Source organism: Halichoerus grypus, chromosome 14 (assembly GCF_964656455.1).
Source record: "Halichoerus grypus chromosome 14, mHalGry1.hap1.1, whole genome shotgun sequence".
Lineage (NCBI taxonomy): Eukaryota > Metazoa > Chordata > Mammalia > Carnivora > Phocidae > Halichoerus > Halichoerus grypus.
This window is the reverse complement of record NC_135725.1, coordinates 59,149,932-59,168,804: the sequence shown is the minus strand read 5'-3', so window position 1 is coordinate 59,168,804 and position 18,873 is coordinate 59,149,932. Positions and strand designations below refer to the sequence as shown.

The following is an 18,873-nucleotide window of genomic DNA, read 5'->3' as shown; positions in this document are numbered from 1 at the left end:
CAGGCAAAGGCACTGTGAGTAACCGTAGCTTCTACGGGCTGTGACTTGCGGCTGCATTTTGGACCCCTCCATACCCGGGGTCATTTGGAGACGCCAGGAAGTCAGACAATAGTTAACAATGTGCCCATGTTAAGAATGTGCATTCATATGTTGCTGGAGCAGCTCTGAGAGATAAGGTCTGTAGGGCCTGCTTGGTTACGGCTCGGTAGCACCCAGATGGGCAGGTGAGACCAGAGAGTCATTTCTCCTTGCTCCTGTCAACTTGCTCTCCTTGCTCACAACCTCCCCACTCCAGGGGCCTCCCTTCCTGTGAGCCACAGACCCAGCCTAGATGTCACCCCATGCTGGGTAAGTGCCAGGTGATGTCTATGGCCAGCTCTTCACCAGCTGGGAGGGAAGAAGAGAGGCGGCTGCAGAGTGTTGTGGTCGGGGTGTGGTGGGAGGACTGGGCTGGGGGACAAGACAACTATTTCTAAAGCTCTGAAGGCTACGGCTGTGGCCAGGGAGCAGGTCTGCTTTGCATGAGCCCAGAGAATTCTTAGGGCCAGTGGAGGAAGGGAGAAGTTAGAAAAAGGGCAGATATCAACAGCCCAGCTTCCTGACAACAATATTGGAGGCTGTGAGCCCTCATGTTGTTCAAATGTTGAAGCAGAGGCAGAGAAATCACTTCCTGAAGAGAGGATCACTGTAACAGGTGGGTTAGAGAAGGGGACTGGACTGGTTTAATATCTGAAGATTCAGCCAAGACTCAAATTCTGTACTCCCTGGTATTAAGGGAGCCTTTCTCTAAAAATGATTTCTATCACATATCCTGAGAGAAGGTCTTTTCAGCCTTGTATCATTACCAATTAGAAAAAAGTACCCCTTCTTCAGGGCCACATGCAATTCACAAACCTCTCTCCAGACTTCAGTTCCTCCACCTTTAAACTAAGAGGTCAGTGATTCCCAAGACTGGTGTGGATCAGAAGTACATGAGGAGGAGCATTTCTTTAAAAAGCAAGCAAACCAAAAACTAATCTCTATGATCATCTACAAATGTAGGACTCAACAATCTGTATTTGTAACCGGCAGTCATGCTATTTGGGGCCTCCCGCTACAGGGCTCTGATGACATCTGGTGTTCCTCATAGAGTTGGCAGGAAAATTGTGATGATCTACGGTGTGGCGTTGGATGTTCTGGGAAGCTGAGTAGATTTACATGTGACGATGTCTGCAAAGCATCTAAGTGGCACTGGATGGCATGTGACTCAAGGCCCCACTCAACCTACCCCGAGGATGTGAATTATGAATGGGTCCTGACCATCAGGTATGATTTTACTCCTGGGGCCTGAGTTCCAGAGAAGCAGAGGTGCAGACAGATCAGCTGTGATTACAGGGGGTAACACATAAGGCCTGCGCTGCAGGTCAGGCTTCCGGAGACTTCGGTGGGAGCTCCATGTGGTAGGCTCCAGAAATTCAATTTGGTCAGATTTTTCAGAGAAGAGGGCCAAGATCAGATAAACTGATTTATACTCACTTAGCTCACAAAATACTGAAGTGTAAACCAGATACTGTATAAGAAATAAAACTGTTAAAGATATAAGTGACTTTATGTTTTCACGCCAGTACATTCTCTTCCTATAAGACTCTCTGTCCAGTTATAATAGAAACTTGCCGGGAAAGGAGGAACTAGGTCCATAGGAACGGGCCACATGACATCAAAGGCCAGTGTCACTGAGCTGTGCTAGCCTGAGGTCCCAGTTATATGACAGAGACTGAGTTACTCAGAGGCCCCTGCTTCCCTGTAAAATGCAGAAGACACACAGCATAGGCAGACATACAATTTTTGCCTTAGGTATATTAATATCATTGACTAGACAGAAATGTCTTTTATAAAGTTTCTTTAGATTTTCAGGTTCTGCATTTCATGCTTTTGACTGATACACAGCCTAACTTTAGATAACTTGGTCTTTTAGTTGAATCCCACAGGTTAAGTTTATTTACAATTTTAGGGACATCATATTGTGATCCCCATGTATTGACTCAAGCAAGCCATCAAAAAACCAACATGTATTTCTGCCTTCAGTATTTTTAGCGATAAAGGAGAGTGTTTGAAATGGAAGCATCCAACCAATCTGCTGTGACAGAATTTGTTTTGCTTGGCCTCTCTGCCCACCCAAAACTAGAGAAAACATTCTTTGTGCTCATCCTGTCCATGTACCTGGTGATCCTGCTGGGCAACGGGGTCCTCATCCTGGTGACCATCCTTGACTCCTGCCTGCACACGCCCATGTACTTCTTCCTGGGGAACCTCTCCTTCCTGGACATCTGCTACACAACCTCCTCAGTCCCTCTAGTCCTGGATGGCTTCCTCACTCCCAGGAAAACCATCTCCTTCTCCGCCTGTGCCGTGCAGATGTTTCTTTCCTTTGCCATGGGAGCCACAGAATGTGTGCTTCTGGGCATGATGGCATTTGATCGCTATGTGGCCATCTGTAACCCCCTTAGGTATCCTGTGGTCATGAGCAAGGCTGCCTACGTGCCCATGGCTGTCAGCTCCTGGGCGGCTGGTGGAGTTAACTCTCTGGTGCAGATCTCTCTTGCAGTACAATTACCCTTCTGTGGGGACAATGTCATCAACCACTTCACCTGTGAGATCCTGGCTGTCCTGAAGCTGGCCTGTGCTGACATCTCCATCAATGTGATCAGCATGGGGGTGGCCAATGTGATCTTCCTGGGGGTCCCAGTTCTGTTCATCTTTGTGTCCTACATCTTCATCCTCACCACCATCCTGAAGATCCCCTCCGCTGAGGGGAGAAAAAAGGCCTTCTCCACCTGCTCTGCCCACCTCACTGTAGTGGTCATCTTCTACGGGACTATTCTTTTCATGTATGGGAAGCCCAAATCTAAGGACCCCTTGGGGGCAGACAAGCAGGACATTTCAGACAAACTCACCTCCCTCTTCTATGGAGCACTGACTCCCATGCTCAACCCCGTCATCTACAGCCTCAGAAACAAGGATGTTAAGACTGCTGTGAAGACCCTGGTGAGTCAGAAATGCTTTGCCCAGTGAGAGTAGGAGGAAGCAGCCTATCTTGTGGTTCTGTGCGCACAGATCCCCTAGGAAATGGCTACTTCATAAGCATAGATTTGTTCAATGGTCCTACACATTAGTTTCATCACAAAAGTGCCCAAACAATGCACATCAGTATGGGGCTTTCCTGAATGACTGACAATGGAACATCAAGTCTTTAGAATGAAGAGGGGGTTGTGCTAAATCATCTAGAAATGAGGATAGGTGACTATTAAATTTTATTTTTATTATGAAAAAATAAGTAAAAATTAAAACTTTGAAAGAAAAACATACTTTCCTTGTTCATGTGCAGACCAGCTGCAGTTTGTACGTGCCATTATGTTGTCTTCTGCTCTACTGTGCAATGGGGAGGGAGGGTGGCAGTGAGGAACAGTCACTTCTTAATTGGTGTCCAAACTGAAAAGCAACCTACCATTTGGGAAAATCACCAACACCAAGACATTTCACTCTGCAAGGCCCAGAGTGTTTCCTGTTTAATTATTTCCTGCTTAGTATCCTAGAAACAATTTTGGGAAACTCCATCTTCTTTTACTGTACATGAAGCACATCTATTCGCTGGAATTTGCTGGAATTCATGTTTGCAACCATCCAGACCCTAATGGTCAAACTCAGTTTCCTCTCTCTCTCCAGGATTGGGACTGGACACTGGCACCAATTGCTAAAAATCTACTTGCAATTACCCTTGTGGTTAAGAGCTGGACTTTGGAGCCTGACTGATGTGGAGGTGTCTCTGCCTGTGTAAGTTCAGGTACATGGAAAAAAAAGCTACTTAATCTTGTAGACTCTGAGTTTTCTAATTTGCAAAATGGAGATAATTAAGCCAACCCCATGGAGTTGTTGTGAGGATTAAATTAAAATAAAGTACACACACACACACACACACACATAAAATGCACAATGGCTAGCAAAGAATATCTTCCAAATTGATAAATGAACATTATTATTATTATTATTATTATTATTATTATTATTGAACTATGTTAAATAACTCCTCTGTGGAAGCCTTATGACATTTGAAGACAGAGTTCAATTCCGCACTTAACTGAATCAATTCTAATTCATTATTATAGCACCTTTTTGTTTGGCTTTCTAGTTTATGAGCCAACAATCACATTTCTTTGGGCATTTTTCCCCGTCACCCCTCTTCCTTAACCACATAGGTAAGGTACACATGTCTGCTGTGTGACACTGACCCTGCCTAAACCAATCAGATTCTTTCTGCAAGGTTTTGGAGATTGTTGTTAATAGCCAGGGAGTGAGTCAGGGGATCCATAACAGACAAACTTAGGAGTTTTGGGGTAATTGTGTTTGCCCATGTGTACTGGGGTGGTAAAGAGAAACCAGGTCTGCAAAGAGAAAAGAAAAAACAGCCAAAGAGCAAAGATGATGAGGACATCCTCATGTGTCCCCAGTTCTTGGTTTCCAGTTTTCCCTGGGCCTGGCCCATATTCCTGCACTTTTGCTTCTAAAAGACCCTCCTCTATCTTTATATTAGATTCTACTTTTCATGAATCTAGATTAAGTTACTTTCTTTGAAGGAGAGCCACAAAAGTTATATCAAATATAATTACCAACTTGTATAAAGTAGATATTCTCTATAGTGTGCCTTGTGCAAAAAGAGTGCCGGGCTATAATGCATGGCAGAAATCTTATAGAACTCAGTTTTAAAACACCAGTTGTTAGCTCAATATGTAATGCTAATGCTTCTTGTAATCAATTACTCCCTTTCTGCTACAGTGGCTTTTCCCTCTGTGGATCCTATCACCTGTAAATTTGGAACATGTCCAGAAGGTCTAGGTTCAAATCCCCGCCCTCCCACATAGAGCTGAGAGACCAAGAGTGTATTCTCTGCTCTTGAAGAATTTCCAGTATATTCTTCCACACATTGAAGTGGGAGTACTAAATTTCAGGTGACGCCCACCTGTGAATTTCCTTGGATCTATGGTTCCATTCTCTGGTAGAGAGTGGAGTTTTCACCATCTGAAAACTCACAGAGGATTTGATTTAATGACTAGGGATCTTGCATAATATCTCTTTGGGCCAAGACTCACTTAGCAAAGTTCGTATAGCTGTGAGATCATGATTATGGGATCCACTGATCCTTCCATATACTGCACCATCCAGAAGTAGCTGGCCCAAGAGAGTGACGTCATGGCCTTTTGAAAGCACAGCTAAGGCACCAGCTTAAAGAGAATGCCCTTCAAGAATGGGGACCACCCTCCAGAATGCAGTATGAACACTAAATCAGTGACTGTTTTATGGTACTGTGTTCCCAACAGGCAAAATTCATGGTCCAGGAATCGGATGGTAGCAAGAATAGCCCTGGTTACATCACCTCTAGTTACCTACTGGGGGAATTTGTGCTTTCAGTCACTGTAACTCTAGGCTTTACTGGTCTATGGATCCTAGTTCCTAAAGGAGGGTTGCTCCCACCAGGGGACACAGAAAGGGCCTCATCAAACATTTGTAGCACTTAATTGAGCTATAATTTATATCCATAACATTCACTTATTGTAAGGTACAGTTCAATGATTTTTTTGGATAAATCTATACAGTTGTGCAATTATCACTACAAACCAATTTTAGAACATTTATATCATTTCAAAAAGTTCTCTCATGCCCATTTGCAGTCAATCCCCAACTCCAGCCCCAGGTACCTACTAATCAACCCATTTCTAGAAAGATTTGCCTTCTCTAGAAATTTAGATAAGTGGAACCATACAATATGTAGACTTTTGTGTCTAGCATCTTTCATTTAGCATGTTTTTGAGACTCATCCAGTTATAACACGTCTCAATAGTCTCCTTTTTGTTACAAACAAGTATATGGATCTACCATGTCATGTTTATCTATTCATCGATGGACATTTGGATTTTTCCAGTTTCAGGCTATCATGAATAATGCTACTGTGAACATTCAAGTACACAACTTCGTTTGGAATCGTGGGTCATATGGTACAAATGTGTTTAACTCTAAGAAACTGCTCAACTATTTTCCAAAGTGGCTGTATCATTTTAAATTACCACAAACACTGTATGACATCTCCAGTTTCTCTACATCCTTACCAACACTTGGTGTTAAAAGTCTTTTCAATGTAGCTCTTGTAGTGGATGCGTAGTAGTATCTCAGTGTAGTTTTAATTTGCATTTCCCTGATGGCTGCTAATGTTGAGCATCTTTTCATGTGCTTATTAGTCATTCACATACCTTTTTGGTGAAGATATTTTAAACTGTGCTGTTTGTCTTTTTATTATTGAGTCATATGTAGGAGTTTTATTTTTTTAAAGATTTGTTTGAAAGAGAGAGAGTGTGGGTGGGGGGAGGGGTAGAGGGAGAGGGAGAGAGAATCCTCAAGCAGACTCCCCACTTAGCATGGAGCCTGACACGGGGCTCAATCCCAGGACCCTGAGATCATGACCTGAGCTGAAATCAAGATTGGGCGTTTAACCAGCGGAGCCACCCAGGCACCTCTAGTCATATGTATGAGTTTTTTATGTAACCTGGACATAATCCTTTATCATATATATAATTTGCAAATATTTTCAATCTTTTTTGTCTTTTCATTTTTATGGTGTCATTTGAAAAACAAAGGTTTTTAATTTTGTAGTACAATAATGAATTTCTAAAAATAAATTTTCATGTCTTATTTAAGAAATCTTTACTTAACCCAAGGTCACAAAGATTTTCTCTCATGTTTTCTTCTAGAAGTTATATAGTTTTAAGTTTTACATTTAGGTCTGTGATCCATTTTGAGTTAACTTTTTGTATGGTGTGAAATAAGTGTCTTATTTGTTTTTTACATATGAATATCCAATTGTTTCAGACAATTTGCTGAAAAGACTATCTCCCCCCCACCATTGGATTGCCTTGGCACCTTTGTTGAAAGGCAATTGACCATAAATGTAAGGACTTATTTCTGTAAGGACTTTCTATTTCGTTATATCTACTAAACTTAAAGCTGTGGCTATGCCCTAGACATGTTGAACTTCTTATGCCAAGAGACCAGGAGGCAAGGGAAGAAGTTACTATCCTAATTATGTATAACTGATCCTAGTCATCAGGAGGAGACAGGGCTGCTTTTACACAATGAGGGCTGCTATGTACTAAATGTCTGTGTCCCACTAAAATTCATATGTTGAATTCCTCAGAGTCTATTACTTGGGAAACTCAACCTATGACTACTATGTATCCTACAGTAGGGTCATATTTCAGAGATTCAGGATCAGGTTGTCCTGCTCTCAAGAGACTATCATTTCAGTCCAGCAGTTATTCCACTGTAAGCACAACACAGCTGTGGAGATAGAAGACAACACTTCACAGAAAAAGAAAATAAAATAAATGTGGCATTGCATGGAGCAAAAGCATTGTATATTTTCCATTTAGAGGGGGCTAGGGAAGCATCAGGTTTAAGAATAATGCAGAAAGCCAAGCAACTGATAGTACAACAGAAGATTGGTTGTGTGGTTGTGGCCAATTGGGGATAGTACTCACAATAGGAGCAAACAAAACTACCCAAGATGACTGAAGATGATCATGGTATGGTGGATTACAAGAAATGATGGACATCATCAAATAGGGATCCTTGTATGTCTAATATTTGCACTGTGTTACTACAGAATGTCAATTAATTACTGAGGACAGTGCTTCCTAAACTTTAATGTGCATATGAATCATCTGGGGATTTTGTTAAAATGCAGATTATGGTTCAGTAAATCTGGAGTGGGACTAGAGATTCTGCAGTTCTAACACGATCTCAAGTGATGTCACTACTGCTCTTAGACTACACCTTGAATAGCAAGTACCTAGAATATTCTGGCAGAAGTAGTCTGTCACTGAGATTGATTTATTAATTTGTTTTCCTGATTGATTTATATATTGTTGTTTGAGTAATAATTTTGAGACAGCTAAAAGATTCAGATGTATATAGTAATCTCTAGAGCAATCACTAGAAAAATAAGGCAAAGAGATATAGCCAAAAAGCCAATAGATAAATTAAAATGGAATTAGTTCTAAGAACTATTCAGTTAAACCAAGAGAGTGCAGGAAAAGAAGAACAGAGGAACAAAAAAATAGATGAGATAAATGGAAAACAATAAGAAAATAGTAAATCTAAACCTAACTAATCAATGATTACATTAAATAGAAATAGATTAAACATGCTAATTAAAATACAGAGACTATCAGCCTGGGCAACAAAAACAAACTCAAAATGGATGAGAGACCTAACTGTGAGACAAGAATCCATTAAAATCCTAGAGGAGAACACAGGCAGCAACCTCTTTGACCTCGGCTGCAGCAACTTCTTGCTAGAGACATCTCCAAAGGCAAGGGAAACAAAAGCAAAAATGAACTATTGGGACTTCATCAAATTAAAAAGCTTTTGCACAGCAAAGGAAACAGTCAACAAAACTAAAAGGCAACCTAGGAATGGGAGGAGGTATTTGCAAATGTCTTATCAGATAAAGGGATAGTATCTGAAATCTATAAAGAATTTATCAAACTCAAGACCCAAAAAACAAAAAATCCAGTCAAGAAATGGGACGATGACATAAACAGACATTTCTCCAAACAAGACATACAAATGGCCAACAGACACATGAAAAACTGCTCAACACCACTCGGCATCAGGGAAATACAAATCAAAACCACAATGAGATACTACCTCACACCAGTCAGAATGGCTAAAATTAACAACTCAGGAAACAACAGATGTTGGCAAGGATGCAGAGAAAGGGGAACACTCTTACATTGTTGGTGGGAATCCAAACTGGCGTAGCCACTGTGGAAAACAGTATGGAGCTTCCTCAAAAGGTTAAGAATAGAACTACCCTATGACCCAGTGATTGCACTACTAGGTATTTATCCAAAGGATACAAACATAGTGATTCAAAGGGGCACATGCACCCTAGTGTTTACAGCAGCAATGTCCACAATAGCCAAAATATGGGAAGAGCCCAGATGTCCATCAACAGATGAATGGAAGATGTGGTATATAGATATATACAACAGAATATTACTCAGCTATCAAAAAGAATGAAGTCTAGCCATTTGCAATGATGTGGATGGGACTAGGGGGTATTATGCTAAGTGAAATAAATCAGTCAGAGAAAGACAAATACCATATGATTTCACTCATATGTGAAATTTAAGAAGGGCGCCTGGGTGGCTCAGTTGGTTAAGCGACTGCCTTCGGCTCAGGTCATGATCCTGGAGTCCCTGGATCGAGTCCCGCATCGGGCTCCCTGCTCGGCAGGGAGTCTGCTTCTCCCTCTGACCCTCCCCCCTCTCATGTGCTTGCTCTCTCTCATTCTCTCTCTCTCAAATAAATAAATAAAAAATCTTTAAAAAAAAAAAAAAGAAATTTAAGAAACAAAACAGATGAACATAGGGGAAGGGAAGGCAAAAGAAAATAAGATGAAAATTGAGAGGGAGGCAAACCATAAGAGATGCTGAACTCTAGGAAACAAACTGAGGGTTGCTGGAGGAGAGGTGGGTGAGGGGAAGGGATAATTGGGTGATGGGCATTAAGGAAGGCACTTGATGTAATGAGCACTGGGTGTTATATGCAACTGATGAATCACTAAATTCTACCTCTGAAACTAATAAAAAATGGAAAAAAATACAGAGACTATCAGACTGCGTAAAAAAGAATTTTTTTCAATTCTGTCTAAAAGAAGCATTTTAAATATAAAGACACATACAGGTTGAAAGTGAAAGGATGGAAAAATGTATCAATCAGTTAGCTGGGGGGTTATATTAATATCAGATAGGGTAGACTTGAAGAAAAGAGTATTACCAGAGATGAAGAGAGACATTTCATAATGACAAGGTGTCAATCAGGAAGACATAAAGATTATAAATGTATTTCACCCAGTAACAAAGCCTCAAAATAATGTGAAACAAAAAATCAACATAATTAAAGGAATAGGTAGGTCCACAGTTAGAACGGGAGATTTCCATATCCTTTTCTCAGTAATTGATAGAACACTAGACAAAAAAATTAAAATTAATTTCACTATGGATCATAGGCCTAAACATAAAAGCTAAAACTATAAAGGTTTTTATAATAAAACTTCAAAAAATATCTTTGTGACTGGGAGTAAGCAAAAATTTCTTTGATAGGATATGGAAAGTAATAACTAAAAAAGAAAAAAATGATAAAATTCATCAAAATTTAAAACATCTGCTCAGCAGAACACGCTATTAAGAAAATGAATATGGAAGTTACACACACTGGGAGAATATTCACAATACATATATCTGACAAAGGACTTGTATTTAAAATACATAAGGACTCCTACAAACTATTATTTTCAAAAACAACAAAAAAGTGTATTAATGGGCAAAATACTTGAACAGATAATTGACAAAGATTTATGAATGACCAATGGGCACATGAAGAAGTGCTTGATATCATTAGTTATCAGGAAAATGCAAATAAAAAACATAATGAGACCACTACACATCAATCAGGTAGGCTAAACACCACTGACAAGAATGTGATGCAATGAGAACTGTTTTTTTTTTTTTAAGATTATTTATTTATTTTATTTGACAGAGAGAGGCACAGCGAGAGAAGGAACACAAGCAGGGGGAGTGGGAGAGGGAGAAGCAGGCTTCCCACTAAGCAGGGAGCCTGATGCGGGGCTTGATCCCAGGACCCTGGGATCATGACTTGAGCTGAAGGCAGACGCTTAATGACTGAGCCACCCAGGCGCCCCCAATGAGAACTCTTGTACATTATTGACAGGAATGTAAAATGGTGTGCTTTGGCAAAGGATCTACTTCTTATAAAACTATGTGTATACCTATGTTATGAGCCAGCAATCACAATCTCAGGTATTTAGCTAAGAGAAGTTGAAATACACGTCCACAAAAAGACTTGTATAAAAGGATACAAAAGTGCTGATTTAAAGGGGCACATGCACCCCAATGTTTATAGCAGCACTATCAACAATAGCCAAACTATGGAAAGGGCCCAAATGTCCATCAACTGATGAATTGATAAAGAAGATGTGGTGTGTGTGTGTGTGTGTGTGTGTATAAAATATATAAATAAATATATATAAAATGGATATATATAATGGATATATATGTATAGTATATATGTATGGATATAATGTATATATAATGGATAATATATAATTATATATAATGGAATATTACTCAGCCATGAAAAAGAATGAAATCTTGCCATTTGCAACAACATGGATGGAACTAGAGTGCATTATGCTAAGCAAAATAAGTCAGTCAGAGAAAGACAAATATATGATTTCATTCATAAGTGGAATTCAAGAAACAAAACAGATGAACTTAGGGGAAGGGAAGGAAAAATAAAATAAGATAAAAACAGAGAGAGAGGCAAACCATAAGAGACTCTATAGTTAAGAGAACAAACTGAGGGTTGCTGGAGGGGAGGTGGGTGGGGCGGTGGGCTAAATGGGTGATGGGTATTAAAGAGGGCACTTGTCACTCTGGAAAATAGTATGGAGGTTCGTTAAGATGTTAAAAATAGAGCTACACTATGACCCAGCAATTGCACTACTAGGTATTTATCCCAAAGATACAGAGGTAGTGAAAGAAGGGGTGCATGCACCCCAATTTTCATAGCAGCAATGTCCACAATAGCCACACTGTGGAAAGAGCCTTGATGTCCTTCAATAGATGAATGGATAAAGAAGATGTGGTTCATATATACAATGGAATATTACTCAGCCATCAGAAAGGATGAATACCTACCATTTGCATCGACATGGATGGAACTGGAGGGGATTATGCTAAGTGAAATAAGTCAAGCAGAGAAAGTCAATTATCATATGGTTTCACTCATATGTGGAACGTAAGAGATAGCATGGAGGACCATAGGGGAAGGAAGGGAAAACTGAATGGGAAGAAATCAGAGAGAGAGACAAACCATGAGAGACTCTGGACTCTGGGAAACAAACAGGGTTACAGAAGGGAGGGTGGCTGGGGGTTGGGGGAGCCGAGTGATGGGTATTAAGGAGGGCATGTGTTGTGATGAGCCCTGGGTGTTATATGCGACTAATGAATCGTTGAACACTACATCAAAAACTAATGATGTACTATATGTTGGCTAACTGAACATAATAAAAAAATAATAAAATTAAGAGGGCACTTGTTGGGATGAACACTGAGTATTATACGTAAGCGATGAATCTCTAAATTCTACTCCTTTTTTTTTTTTTTTAAAGATTTTATTTATTTATTTGAGAGAGAGAGAATGAGAGACAGAGAGCATGAGAGGGAGGAGGGTCAGAGGGAGAAGCAGACTCCCTGCCAAGCAGGGAGCCCGATGCGGGACTCGATCCCGGGACTCCAGGATCATGACCTGAGCCGAAGGCAGTTGCTTAACCAACTGAGCCACCCAGGCGCCCTCTAAATTCTACTCCTGAAACCAATACTACACTATGTGTTAACTCACTTGAATTTAAATTAAAAAAAAAAAAAAAAAAAAGACTTGTATGAGAATTTTTTTTGTTTGTTTGCTTTTTTAAGTGGCTCCACTTCCAGTGTGGAGCCCAATGTGGGGCTCGAACTTACAACCCTGAGATCAAGACCTGAGCTGAGATCAAGAGTTAGATGCTTAAATGACTGAGCCACCCAGGGCACCCCATTATATGAGAATGTTAATAATGACTTTATGCATAACAGCCCAAACTGGAAACAGCCCAGATGTTCATCAACAAGGAGAATGGATAAACAAACTGGGATGGTCATATAATGGAATATTACTCAGTAATAAAAAAGGACAAACCACTAAATCATTTAACAACATGGATGAATCTCAAAAACATCATTCTGAATAAAGACTTAGACAAAAGAATACTTACTGCATGTTTCTATTAATATGATGTTTCTAAAAAGGTGAAAAATATCAGAACAATGGAGATTGCTCTGGGCAGGGTAGTATTGGAGACCGACTGGCAAAGGGCATAAGAAGCTCATTGCAGTGTTGGAAATATTCTCTAACTTGACTGGATTTGGGTTGCATGGGTGTGCACATCTGTCAAAACTCACTGGATGATCCACTTAAGATGTATATATTTCACTGTAAGTAAATTTTATCAAAAAAAAAAAAAAGCAAACAACTTTCTATCAGTCTGCCTAAATGTATGGACTTGCTATAATGACTGCTATTGGCAAGGCACAAATTTGTCTAATGGACTTCCTAGTAGACTCAACACAAGAGGAAGGTGTATTCTATTGGGAGCTTGTTATTGTATTTGTTACCGTTTCTTTGCTCTAAATCATAGTGAAAAGTCCCTCTCAAAGGCAGGTCATTTGAAGGCCCAAGATTCCTTCTGCCATGTGGTCTGATGCTAGGGGCTGGTTTCCCAGGATGGTTCTTAGTCAGGATTTCATCATATATTTATTGAGTTACTGTTTAGTTACAGTTAGTTACTTGTGAAATTATTATGGAAGGAATGTTGTGCTTAGTTCAGGCTCACATCTTCAGTGTAACTGAGCATGTCTACAATGACTTATTGTCTTATTTTTGAAAGGCTGATACACAAGAGGAAGCAACCATGTCCTGTGTGTCCCCCAAGAGCTAAGCAAGGACCCAGGTAGAGCTGCAGGGAGATAAGCAAGCTGTGGTCTAGAATGAGGACAATCCTTCTGATCACCAATGTCCTCTGGCAGTGAGACCGACTTTTGGGAAAGTAGAAGGGTCCCATTCACTCAAAAACTTTTTCCCAAACGTGTCACCTCTTTCTTTTCCTAGCTTCTTCCTCACAGCTCATAACCATACTCCATGAATCAGTTATTTATTGTTGCAAAACAAATTACTTCAAAACGTAGTAGCTTAGAAGAGCATATGAGTATTGTTTCATAGTTTCTGTAGGTCAAAAATCTGAGCACAGATTAGCTGGGTCTTCTGCTTCAGGGTCTTTCACAAGACTGCAATCAAGATGTTGACTAGGGCTGGGATCTCTTCTGGAGGTTTCACTGGGGATGAGAGACGAGCTTTATTTCCAAGTTCATTTACACAGTTGTTGGCCATGTAACTTGAGGGTAGTTGATTTGGTAGTTGGTCTGAGGACCTCAGTTCTCTGTCGGCCAGAGACTTCCCTCAGTTCCTTGCCACACAGGCCTCTCCAATATGACAGTTTGCTTCATCCAACCCAGAAAGGCAGTGTAGCCGTTTGGTCAGAAGCAAGCCACTAAAGGCAAGGGAATTACACAAGGTCATAAATAACAGTAGGCAAGAATCAGCAAGGGGAATCCTAGAGACTGCAACCACATTCCAGATTCCCTCAGCACAGAATATCTTCCCTGGACTTTGTTCTATACCTCCTGTTCCACAATGCTTGTCAAACAAATGACTTGTTGAGACTATGGAAGAAATACTCAAGCCCAAGACCTGCCAAGCTCTGTCCCGAAGACAGTTTTCCCTTTCCCCCACCTCTTTCCTATCTCTTCGTGTGTAAATTCTCCCCCACTGTTCAAGTCCTGGCCAGAAATCTCCTGCTCCTTGAAATCTCCTCAGGGTTCTAGGTGGAAGTTCCCTCCAAGTGTCCATAGTCATGCCTTGAGCACTTGGCTTAGAAACACTGTGCCCACAGCTGCTGGTTCCATAATGCCATGAACATAGAGTGTTTGTAAATAATTCATATCTCTCTGGCTGCTCTTTTCAAGAATTTTAAGCAATTTGAAGTTTGTAGAAATTTAAGCAGGACATGGAAATGCTTCCCTTGAGGTCCTTCAGTGGCCTAAGAGTGGAAAGTTCTAGCAGGAACAAAGGAAAGAGAAAAAGAAGTCTTCTTAGAGTGTTTTCAGCATGATTAGATCCTGGGGACGTTGTCCCAGAAGTATAAAAAGTTTTCTTACTTTGTATGATTCCATTTCCAAACTTTTAATCACTTCAGGGAACACAACAGTCCCAATTACTACACTGATTTCAAATTGCCTTCTGCATGTACTGGTTGTTCCTTTGGAGATTTTGCCTACAATACACAATCAAGACAGATGGGAAGAACTGGTTCTCACCCCTCTTCAAATCAGAGGTGGACATCTCAGCCTGGGCCTTTCAAACTAGTGTTGCTATTTCTGGCCCATGCACTATTCCCAAACTGTAGGGAACCTTTCTCAGTAGGTTCCTAATAAAGGTAAGTCAGAGTTCTTATCAGAGTAATCCTCAGCCTTTTGTTAGCACAGTAACATTTCCAGCCTTTGACTTGATTTTTCAAAGGGGTTGGGCTTGAAAAGGGAAGAGATGAAGCAATTTCAGTGGTCTCACAAAGACCGAGGGCAACACAAACCCCTTCTTCCTGGATTAGAAAAACCTAGATGGCAAGAAACCTATGAAACTTTTCAGTCTCATTTAATGGACTCATCTAACTTTAGAGACACCCTCAGAAAGGAGATGGGCCCATGGTTTCAGAGCCCCTTCTTGTATAACTCCAGGGAGCGTCATTCACATAATAGCCATGGAAAGGCTGGAGTTGTCCCAGAGTTAGGCTCCAGAGGGCTCCATTTAAATTGTTTGCAATGTCTTGAAGGAGCCTCACTGGCTGAGTAGCCCAGACTTTCCCAGCCCTCCTTCCCCACTTCAACAAGAGCCACTCTGCTTTATATTTGAGGGTTCTAAATTTAAGAAAACAGAATTTCTCCTTCCTAAAAAATAATAATTCTCTTTCCTAAATAGTTTGAACATCCTTGATCTCTTATACTCCCAATACAGAATAGGGTAAGCTGAGGATGTAAGAAAGGGAAGGAAGTACTGAAGTCTACATAGCAGATTAGAAGGTTAAGAAGAATACAGTCCAAATCGCTGCCTTACAGACCCGATGACTTTCCACAGATTCACTGCAGTTCCAGAAGGAAGCTGACTACCATCATATGAATAAGGAACTCTTAGAAAGTTGCCTGCTTGGTTCAATATGAAGAAACATTTTCTAATACTCTAGAGCCTGCAAATAATGCAGTATGCTGTGTGGGAATATAGTGAGCTCTTCATTATGAAAATATGTCAAACTGAAGCTGAAAGCCATACATCAGTGCAGTACAGAAAATGATCTAGAGTGGGAGAGAGGATTGGACTAGATTACTTGGGGAGCATAATCAGTGACAGAATATTAGTCTGGGTGACATATCTAGCAGCTGAGTTAAAAGGCTCAAGGACTACTCATGTCCAGTGATTCCTATAAGGATGCTCATCCAGAGGAAGGGTGACTCAGTAGAATAAGAAAAAAAGGACTGCTTTAGTTATCTGAGAGAACTAGATTTCCAGAAGCTGTGATCCACTATTCATTTTTAGATCCAGTCCTCTATCTTCATGGATTATCTGATTCACACTATCTGGGACATAGCAGCATTTCATGAAGTTATTTTGGAGACCCCACCACCACCACCACCAAACACGCACAACTTCCCTTTCCATCTCTGCATGTCCAGTCTCTTTTTGTCCTTGAAAACCCAGCTGGATTCTGTATCACCAAAAGAGCCTTCCATAACTCTATTCCCACCAATACCCTAGATACCCTTTCAGATACTCTAGCCTCTCCTGAATCCTTCTGCTTCCCTTTCCTGCTAAGTTGTGAGCATACTTAAGTCTGGACTATGGGGCACCCCTCCTTCTCATAAGAACTGTCATACCCACATACTAGTTGAGCAACAAATATTTTAGTGGAAGGATGTTCAGACATTAATGGATGAATGGATGGGTGGATGGGTAGATGGATGGAAAGCCCTGGAGCAGGTGGGGCCTATGAGAAAGGAAATCTTGGGAACAACGGGAGTATGTTTTCTGTGAAAATGATCTAGAGAGAAGAAAGAAAGTATGCGGTCACAACTAATCATTTCACTAGTAACTGGCACAAAGTTGGAGAGCATGAAGCAAACTTAAAGTCACTTTTCTGATCGAAGTCGAATGAGATGAAATGCCATATGGACATAGAACCATAAAAATGAATGTGTTATGGGGCGCCTGGGTGGCTCAGTCATTAAGCATCTGCCTTCAGCTCAGGTCATGATCCCAGGGTCCTGGGATCGAGCCCCGCATCGGGCTCCCCGCTCCATGGGAAGCCTGCTTCCCCCTCTCCCACTCCCCTTGCTTGTGTTCCCTCTCTCACTGTGTTTCTCTCTGTCAAATAAATAAATAAATAAATAAATAATCTAAAAAAAAGAAAAAGAAAAAGAATGTGTTATATGTCTTATCTCTGATCAAATGCATTAAATTATCAGAATCACCATTTTACATATTGTAAATTTGATGTCCTATGCCCCAAAGTAATTTCTGATTTTATTGCTTCTTTTTCTTGGAAGAAATAGAGACTGTGGGCTTTCAAGACTATTTTCTAACAACTCAGCCTAACTGGAACTCCAGACCAGATGCCCTGGACCTAAGCAAGGCAAAGAATATTGAGTTTGGATCTCCGAGTGTTTTCCTCTGTTGAAAGAGACATACCATGGAAAGTGCCAACCAGACCATCTCTGTGACAGAGTTTATTCTCCTGGGCCTCTCAGACCACCCAAAGCTAGAGAAAACGTTCTTTGTGCTCATCCTCCTGATGTATATAGTGATCCTGCTGGGCAATGGGGTCCTCATCCTGGTGACCATCCTTGACTCCCACCTGCACACGCCCATGTACTTCTTCCTGGGGAACCTCTCCTTCCTGGACATCTGCTACACAACCTCCTCAGTCCCCCTCATTCTCGACAGCTTCCTGACCCCCAGGAAAACCATCTCCTTCTCCGCCTGTGCCGTGCAGATGTTTCTTTCCTTTGCCATGGGAGCCACAGAGTGTGTGCTTCTGGGCATGATGGCATTTGATCGCTATGTGGCCATCTGTAACCCCCTTAGGTATCCTGTGGTCATGAGCAAGGCTGCCTACGTGCCCATGGCTGTCAGCTCCTGGGCAGCTGGAAGTGCTGCTTCCATGGTTCAAACATCCCTTGCAATGAGGCTTCCCTTCTGTGGGAACAAAATCATTAACCACTTCACCTGTGAGATCCTGGCTGTCCTGAAGCTGGCCTGTGCTGACATCTCCATCAATGTGATCAGCATGGGAGTGACAAATGTGATTTTTCTGGGGGTCCCAGTTCTGTTCATCTTTGTCTCCTATATCTTCATCCTCGCCACCATCTTAAGGATCCCCTCTGCTGAGGGGAGGAAAAAGACCTTCTCCACCTGCTCTGCCCACCTTGCAGTGGTGGTTGTCTTCTATGGGACCATCCTCTTCATGTATGGGAAGCCGAAATCCAAGGACCCCCTGGGGGCAGACAAGCAGGATGTTTCAGACAAGCTCACCTCCCTCTTCTATGGGGTGGTGACCCCCATGCTCAACCCCATCATCTACAGCCTCAGGAACAAGGATGTGAAGGCTGCTGTGAAGAATCTGGTGAGTCAGAAATGCTTTACCCAGTGATCTCTGGAGGACAAATGTCCCTATAGTTCTGTGCTCTTGGCTCTCACACCCAGGAATCTCAGAAGAATGTATCCCCAAAGAAGAGATATGTGAAGAATGATTACCAGAAAATAGAATTACATACATAATGGAGAACTTTAGCAATTACTGGACCCAAGTTCTAAAAATGATGAAATCTAAAACCTGACGGGATGAGACTTGAGGGGATGGAATGGGTGCTGCTGAAAAAACAAGTAGTAATTTTCTGGTTCCCTTCCGGGCACATCTGAATTCACCCTTGTGAGCAGTCGCTTCATTGTTTTGGGAAAAACAGCTTAGTGTTTTTTTGAGTTACATAAAGATCTAAGATCCTTCTGTGCAAAGAAGGCGTGGAAGACAGTGTGGGGCAAAACTTCATGACATAACAGTACAAA

The 18,873-nt window shown here is 41.3% G+C and overlaps 2 protein-coding genes across 2 annotated transcripts; both read left to right on the top strand.

The window, feature by feature from the left end:
• Window positions 1-2,094: 2,094 nt before the first annotated feature.
• On the top strand, window positions 2,095-3,051 carry LOC118528701 (olfactory receptor 13C7-like). Its single transcript, XM_036081210.2, has one exon. It carries the CDS (start codon window positions 2,095-2,097, stop codon window positions 3,049-3,051), a length of 957 nt encoding a protein of 318 aa, XP_035937103.2.
• A 14,449-nt stretch (window positions 3,052-17,500) lies between these two features.
• LOC118528699 (olfactory receptor 13C7) lies at window positions 17,501-18,460 on the top strand. Its single transcript, XM_036081208.2, has one exon. It carries the CDS (start codon window positions 17,501-17,503, stop codon window positions 18,458-18,460), a length of 960 nt encoding a protein of 319 aa, XP_035937101.2.
• Window positions 18,461-18,873: the final 413 nt, after the last annotated feature.